We start from the raw sequence: 8,460 nt of genomic DNA, 5'->3' as shown, positions 1-8,460 counted from the left end.
GAGAGAGTTAAGAGAGGCAGGGAGAGGGGCGGGGAGAGAGGCAGAGAGAGAGGTTGGGAGAGAGTTAAGAGAGAGTAAAGAGAGAGAGGGAGAGAGTTAAGAGAGAGTTGAGAGACAGGGAGAGAGTTAAGAGAGAGAGGTAGGGAGAGAGTTAAGAGAGAGTTGAGAGAGGGGCAGGGAGAGAGTTAAGAGAGAGTTAAGAGAGAGAGTTGAGAGAGAGTTAAGAGAGAGTTAAGAGAGAGAGGTAGGGAGAGAGTTAAGAGAGAGTTAAGAGAGAGTTGAGAGACAGGGAGAGAGTTAAGAGAGAGTTAAGAGAGAGTTGAGAGACAGGGAGAGAGTTAAGAGAGAGTTAAGAGAGAGTTGAGAGAGAGGCAGGGAGTGTGATCCCAGTGTAGAGGTGTGGATGAGGTTTGGGAGGTCGCGATTGGCCAGCTGCGGTTCACAGCGAGGTCCTTGACACTAAGGTCATCGTCACAGTCACCGCCGTCACCACGACCACCATCGTCACCACCATCATCATCATCATTACCATCATCATCATCACCACCACCATCGTCACCATCATCATCGTCGTCACCATCATCATGGTCACCATCACCATCGTCATCATCATCACCATCGTCACCATCATCATGGTCACCATCACCGCCGTCACCACCACCATCGTCACCATCACCATCGTCATTATCACCATCATCGTCGTCACCATCATCATGGTCACCATTGTCATCATCACCGTCGTCGTCATCATCACCATCACCATCATCATGGTCACCATCGTCACCATCATCATCGTCACCACCGCCGTCACCACCACCATCATCACCATCACCGAGAGCTGTAGCACAGGTGGACTGGACGCGGGGGAGATCGGTGGGCTGGGGATCCCCAGATCTTTCTGGTTGTGGTGACGGTTGTGGTGATGGTTGTGGTGATGGTTGTGGTGATGGTTGTGGTGATGGTTGTGATAGTTGTGGTGATGGTGATGATGGAAGTGGTGATGGTTGTGGTGGTGGTGATGGTTGTGGTGATGGTTGTGGTGATGGTTGTGGTGATGGTTGTGGTGGTGGCAGTGGTGGTGGAAGCAACGTGGTGACGATGACAGGAGGGAGTGGGGGTGGTGGATAGACTCCCTGCTCCCTCCTCCACCTCCTCCACCTCCACCACCTCCTCCACTTTCCCCACCACCACCACCTCCTCCACCTCCACCACCACCTCCACCACCTCCTCCACCTCCTCCTCCACCACCTCCTCCACCTCCACCACCTCCTCCACCTCCTCCTCCACCACATCCACCACCACCTCCTCCACCACCACTACCACCTCCACCACTACCACCTCCACCACCTCCTCCACCACCTCCCCCTCCTCCACCACCTCCACCACCTCCACCACCACCACCTCCACCACCACCTCCACCACCACCACTACCACCACCTCCTCCACCACCACCACCACCACCACTACCACCACCTCCTCCACCACCACCTCCACCACCACCTCCACCACCACCACCTCCACCACTACCACCACCTCCTCCACCTCCACCACCACCACCTCCACCACATCCACCACCTCCACCACCACTACCACCACCACCACCACCACCACCTCCACCACCTCCACCACCACCTCATCCACCTCCTCCACCACCTCCCCCTCCTCCTCCCCCTCCCCCCTCTCAGTGCGGGAGGTTGCCAGGCTTCAGCCCACGGCGCTGGGCAAGGCCGGACGCAGCGATTGGCTGCAGCGCCGGCTGCTGCGGTGAAGAACTGAGCGCCTGATAGGTCGCCCGCACCGCCCCCTACACACACACAGAGACAAAGACAAAGGTCCCCCGTGTAGCCTCTGGCAGACTGTAGGGGCAAGTGCTGTTAGTAGCGAGTAGCAGCAGCTACCTATGAACACACAAAGACAAAGATCCCCCGTGTAGCCTCTAGCAAACTGTAGGGGCAAGTGCTGTTAGTAGGGAGTAGCAGCAGCAGCTACCTATGAACACACAAAGACAAAGGTCCCCCGTGTAGCCTCAACATACTGTAGGGGCAAGTGCTGTTAGTAGCGAGTAGCAGCAGCTACCTATGAACACACAAAGACAAAGATCCCCCGTGTAGCCTCTAGCAGACTGTACGGGCAAGTGCTGTTAGTAGCGAGTAGCAGCAGCAGCCTATGAACACACAAAGACAAAGATCCCCCATATAGCCTTAACAGACTGTAGGGGCAAGTGCTGTTAGCGAGCACCTATGAAGGCCGGAACGGTACACGAGGGGGTGGGTGGCCAGCACCACGCCCGACCGCCTTTGTCTCCCTAGTGGCGATGTTTACTACACACAGCACCAGGTACTCATTTGAGGCTGAGTCGACCTAGGGGAGGCCCGGGACCGGTTCAGATAATCGTCGCTGGTGTTGGCCGTGAGCGGGAATCGAACCCGGGTCGCCAGGTTCATAGCGCAGCGTAGCGCTAACCACTACACTACCGCTCCCCACACACACACTAACACACACACACAGACACACACACAGATACACACACACACGCACACACACGTACGCACACGCACACACACACGTACACGCACACACACACGTACGCACAAACACACACGTACGCACAAACACACACGCACGCACACACGCACGCACGCACACACACACGCACACACACACACGTACACACACACACACACGTACACACACACACACGTACACACACACACACACGCACGTACACACACACGCAAACACACGCACACACACACACGTACACACACACGTACACACACACACGTACACACACACAGACGCACACACACACAGACACACGTACACACACACAGACGCACACACACACACACACACGTACACACACACAGACGCACACACACACACGTACACACACACAGACGCACACACACACACGTACACACACGTACACACACACACACACGTGTACACACACACACGTACACACACACACACACACGTACACGCACACACGTGCACACGTACACACACACACGTACACACACACGTACACACAGACACACACACACACACACGTACACACGTACACACACGTACACACACGTGTACACACACACGTACACACACGTGTACACACACACACACACGTGTACACACGTACACACACACATGTACATACACGTACACACACACACGTGTACACACACACACATGTACACACACACACGTACACACACACACGTGTACACACACACACATGTACACACACACACGTGTACACACACACACGTGTACACACACACACGTGTACACACACACACGTGTACACACACACACGTGTACACACACACACGTGTACACGTACACACGTACCTTGACGGCCTGTGCGTCTGGCCGTGTAAGCTGGCTCTGTGGCAGGGCGTCACGCTGAGCTATGAATGGGTGCTGCAGCACCTGGGCAGCTGTGAGACGCTGCTGCGGGTCCACGTGCAGCATCCGGCGCACCAGATCCTGCAGCGGTAGCAGCAGCAGTAGCAGCATCAGTAGCAGTAGTAGTAGCAGTAGCATCAGTAGTAGTAGCATCATCAGTAGTTGTAGCAGCAGTAGCAGCAGTAGCATCAGTAGTAGTAGCGTCATCAGTAGTAGCAGTAGCAGCAGTAGCATCAGTAGTAGTAGTAGCATCAATAGTAGTAGCATCATCAGTAGTAGTAGTAGCATCATCAGTAGTAGTAGTAGCATCAGTAGTAGTAGCATCATCAGTAGTAGCAGCAGTAGCATCAGTAGTAGTACCATCAGTAGTAGTAGCAGCAGCAGTAGCATCAGTAGTAGTAGCATCATCAGTAGTAGTAGCAGCAGCAGTAGCATCAGTAGTAGTAGCATCATCAGTAGTAGTAGTAGCATCAGTAGTAGTAGCATCATCAGTAGTAGTAGTAGCATCATCAGTAGTAGCAGTAGCATCAGTAGTAGTAGCATCATCAGTAGTTGTAGCAGCAGTAGCAGCAGTAGCATCAGTAGTAGTAGCGTCATCAGTAGTAGCAGTAGCAGCAGTAGCATCAGTAGTAGTAGTAGCATCAATAGTAGTAGCATCATCAGTAGTAGTAGCATCATCAGTAGTAGCATCAGTAGTAGTAGCATCAGTAGTAGTAGCAGCAGCAGTAGCATCAGTAGTAGTAGCATCATCAGTAGTAGCAGCAGCAGCAGTAGCATCAGTAGTAGTAGCATCATCAGTAGTAGTAGTAGCATCAGTAGTAGTAGCATCATCAGTAGTAGTAGTAGCATCATCAGTAGTAGCAGTAGCATCAGTAGTAGTAGCATCATCAGTAGTTGTAGCAGCAGTAGCAGCAGTAGCATCAGTAGTAGTAGCGTCATCAGTAGTAGCAGTAGCAGCAGTAGCATCAGTAGTAGTAGTAGCATCAATAGTAGTAGCATCATCAGTAGTAGTAGCATCATCAGTAGTAGCATCAGTAGTAGTAGCATCAGTAGTAGTAGCAGCAGCAGTAGCATCAGTAGTAGTAGCATCATCAGTAGTAGCAGCAGCAGCAGTAGCATCAGTAGTAGTAGCATCATCAGTAGTAGTAGTAGCATCAGTAGTAGTAGCATCATCAGTAGTAGTAGCATCATCAGTAGTAGCAGTAGCATCAGTAGTAGTAGCATCATCAGTAGTTGTAGCAGCAGTAGCAGCAGTAGCATCAGTAGTAGTAGCGTCATCAGTAGTAGCAGTAGCAGCAGTAGCATCAGTAGTAGTAGTAGCATCAATAGTAGTAGCATCATCAGTAGTAGTAGTAGCATCATCAGTAGTAGTAGTAGCATCAGTAGTAGTAGTAGCATCATCAGTAGTAGCAGCAGTAGCATCAGTAGTAGTACCATCAGTAGTAGTAGCAGCAGCAGTAGCATCAGTAGTAGTAGCATCATCAGTAGTAGTAGCAGCAGCAGTAGCATCAGTAGTAGTAGCATCATCAGTAGTAGTAGCAGCAGCAGTAGCATCAGTAGTAGTAGCATCATCAGTAGTAGTAGTAGCATCAGTAGTAGTAGCATCATCAGTAGTAGTAGCATCATCAGTAGTAGTAGCATCATCAGTAGTAGTAGTAGCATCAGTAGTAGTAGCATCATCAGTAGTAGCAACAGCAGTAGCATCAGTAGTAGTAGTAGCATCATCAGTAGTAGTAGTAGCATCAGTAGTAGTAGCATCATCAGTAGTAGCAGCAGTAGCATCAGTAGTAGTAGTAGTACCATCAGTAGCAGTAGTAGTAGCAGCAGCAGCAGTAGTAGCATCATCAGTAGTAGTAGCATCAATAGTAGTAGTACCATCAGTAGTAGCAGCAGCAGTAGCAGTAGTAGCATCAGTAGTAGTAGCATCATCAGTAGTAGTAGCATCAGTAGTAGTAGCATCATCAGTAGTAGTAGCATCAGCAGTAGGATCAGTAGTAGTAGCATCAGCAGTAGTAGCAGTAGCATCATCAGTAGTAGTAGCATCAGTATTAGTAGTAGCATCATCAGTAGTAGTAGCATCAATAGTAGTAGTAGTACCATCAGTAGTAGCAGCAGCAGTAGCATCAGTAGTAGCAGTAGTAGTAGCATCAGCAGCAGCAGTAGCAGCAGTAGTAGTAGTAGCATCAATAGTAGTAGTACCATCAGTAGTAGCAGCAGCAGTAGCATCAGTAGTAGTAGTAGTAGCAGTAGTAGCATCATCAGCAGCAGGAGCAGCAGTAGTAGTAGCAGCAGCATCAGTAGTAGCAGCAGTAGTAGTTGTAGCATCATCAGTAGTAGTAGTAGTAGCAGCAGTAGTTGTAGTAGCATCAGTAGTAGTAGTAGCATCAGCAGTAGTAGTAGCATCAGCAGTAGTAGTAGTAGCATCAGCAGTAGTAGTAGCATCAGTAGTAGTAGCATCATCAGTAGTAGCAGTAGTAGCATCAGCAGCAGTAGCATCAGTAGCATCGTCAGTAGTAGTAGTAGCATCATCAGTAGTAGTAGCATCATCAGTAGTAGCAGTAGCATCAGTAGCAGTAGTAGCATCAGCAGCAGCAGTAGCATCAGCAGTAGTAGGAGCATCAGTAGCAGTAGTAGCATCAGTAGCATCAGCAACAGTAGTAGTAGCAGTAGCATCAGCAGCAGTAGCATCAGTAGTAGTAGCATCAGTAGCAGTAGTAGCATCAGTAGCATCAGCAACAGTAGTAGTAGCAGTAGCATCAGCAGCAGTAGCATCAGTAGTAGTAGCATCACCAGCAGCAGTAGCATCAGTAGCATCAGCAGCAGTAGTAGTAGCATCAGTAGTAGCAGTAGCATCAGTAGCAGTAGTAGCATCATCAGTAACAGCAGTAGCATCAGAAGCAGTAGTAGCATCATCATCATCAGTAGTAGTAGTAGCAGCAGAAGTAGCAGCAGTAGCGGAAGTGCAGGAAGAGGAGACACACACAGTGACACACACAGTGACACACACAGTGACACACAGTGACACACACAGTGACACAGAGTGACACACAGTGACACACACAGTGACAAACAGTGACACACACAGTGACACACAGTGTCACACACAGAGTGACACACACAGTGACACACACACTGTGACACACACACTGTGACACACACACTGTGACACACACACACACACACTGTGACACACACAGTGGCATACACAGTGACACACAGTGACACACACACAGTGACACAGAGTGACACAGTGACACACACACAGTGAAACAGAGTGACACACAGTGACACACACACAGTGAAACAGAGTGACACACAGTGACACACACACAGTGACACACACACAGTAACACACACACACAGTGACACACAGTGACACACACACAGTGACACACAGTGACACACAGTGACACACACACAGTGACACACAGTGACACACAGTGACACACACACAGACACACACACAGTGACACACACACAGTGACACACACACACAGTGACACACAGACACACACACACAGTGACACACACACACACAGTGACACACACACACACAGTGACACACACACACACAGACACACAGTGACACACACACAGTGACACACACACAGTAACACTGACACACACAGTGACACACAGTGACACACACAGTGACACACACACAGTTACACACACACACAGTGACACACACAGTTACACACACACACAGTGACACACACAGTTACACACACACACAGTGACACACACAGTTACACACACACAGTGACACACACAGTTACACACACACACAGTGACACACACAGTTACACACACACACAGTGACACACACAGTTACACACACACACAGTGACACACACACAGTGACACACACACACAGTGACACACACACACAGTGACACACACACACACAGTGACACACACACACACAGTGACACACACACAGTGACACACACACACAGTGACACACACACACAGTGACACACACAGTGACACACACACACAGTTACACACACACAGTGACACACACAGTTACACACACACACAGTGACACACACACAGTGACACACACACACACAGTGACACACAGTGACACACACAGTGACACACACAGTGACACACAGTTACACACACACAGTGACACACACAGTTACACACACACACAGTGACACACACACAGTGACACACACACACACAGTGACACACAGTGACACACACAGTGACACACACAGTGACACACACAGTGACACACACACAGTGACACACACAGTGACACACACAGTGACACACAGTGACACACACACAGTGACACACACAGTGACACACGGAGAGAGGTGAGTCAGACAGAGCCACCCCTGCCCCCCCCCTGCCCCCCCCTGCCCCCCCCTGCCCCCCACCTTGGCGGTGCTGGACACCGAGGCCCAGGTGCCCCCCGTGAGTGAGAAACGGCCGCTGCCGATGCGAGCGAGAATCTCTTCAGCTGAGTCCTCAGGGCCGTTAGCAAACGGCGTGAAGCTGGGGGGGGGCACGGGGGGGGCACGGGGGGGGTCACGGGGGGGGCACGGTGGGGGCACGGGGGGGGCACGGGGGGGGGCACGGGGGGGGCACGGGGGGGGCACGGGGGGGGTCACGGTGGGGGCACGGGGGGGGGCATGGGGGGGGCACGGGGGGGGGCACGGGGGGGGCACGGGGGGGGGAGAAATCAATTAATTAGTGAGTAAATGAGTCAATGAGTGAGTCAGTGAATGAGTGAGTGAATGAGTGAGTGAATGTATGAGTGAGTGAATGAGTGAGTGAATGAGTGAGTGAATGAGTGAGTGAATGTATGAGTGAGTGAGTGAATGAGTGAGTGAATGTATGAGTGAGTGAGTGAGTCAATGAGTGAGTGAGTGAATGAGTGAATGAGTGAGTGAATGTATGAGTGAGTGAATGAATGAGTGAGTGAGTGAGTGAATGAGTGAATGAGTGAGTGAATGTATGAGTGAGTGAGTCAATGAGTGAGTGAGTGAATGAGTGAGTGAATGTATGAGTGAGTAAATGAGTCAATGAGTG

General features: G+C 50.7%; 1 protein-coding gene across 1 annotated transcript in view; it reads right to left on the bottom strand.

The window, feature by feature from the left end:
• Nucleotides 1-1,644: 1,644 nt before the first annotated feature.
• Nucleotides 1,645-8,460, bottom strand: part of LOC116956558 (ribosomal protein S6 kinase alpha-3-like) — a 120,905-nt gene continuing 114,089 nt past the window's right edge. The window contains exons 21-23 of the mRNA XM_076054464.1: nucleotides 7,806-7,923; nucleotides 3,355-3,492; nucleotides 1,645-1,804 (exon numbers count right to left, since the gene is read on the bottom strand). Coding sequence (XP_075910579.1) covers nucleotides 1,682-1,804; nucleotides 3,355-3,492; nucleotides 7,806-7,923 — 379 coding nt within the window. The 3' untranslated portion in view covers nucleotides 1,645-1,681. The remainder of the gene's footprint in view (nucleotides 1,805-3,354; nucleotides 3,493-7,805; nucleotides 7,924-8,460) is intronic.

This window comes from Petromyzon marinus, chromosome 66, assembly GCF_048934315.1.
Source record: "Petromyzon marinus isolate PM22_M1 ecotype Great Lakes invasive population chromosome 66, UKy_Petmar_22M1.pri1.0, whole genome shotgun sequence".
Classification (NCBI taxonomy): domain Eukaryota; kingdom Metazoa; phylum Chordata; class Hyperoartia; order Petromyzontiformes; family Petromyzontidae; genus Petromyzon; species Petromyzon marinus.
The sequence above is the reverse complement of the archived record's forward strand: the minus strand, read 5'-3'. Positions and strand labels throughout refer to the sequence as shown.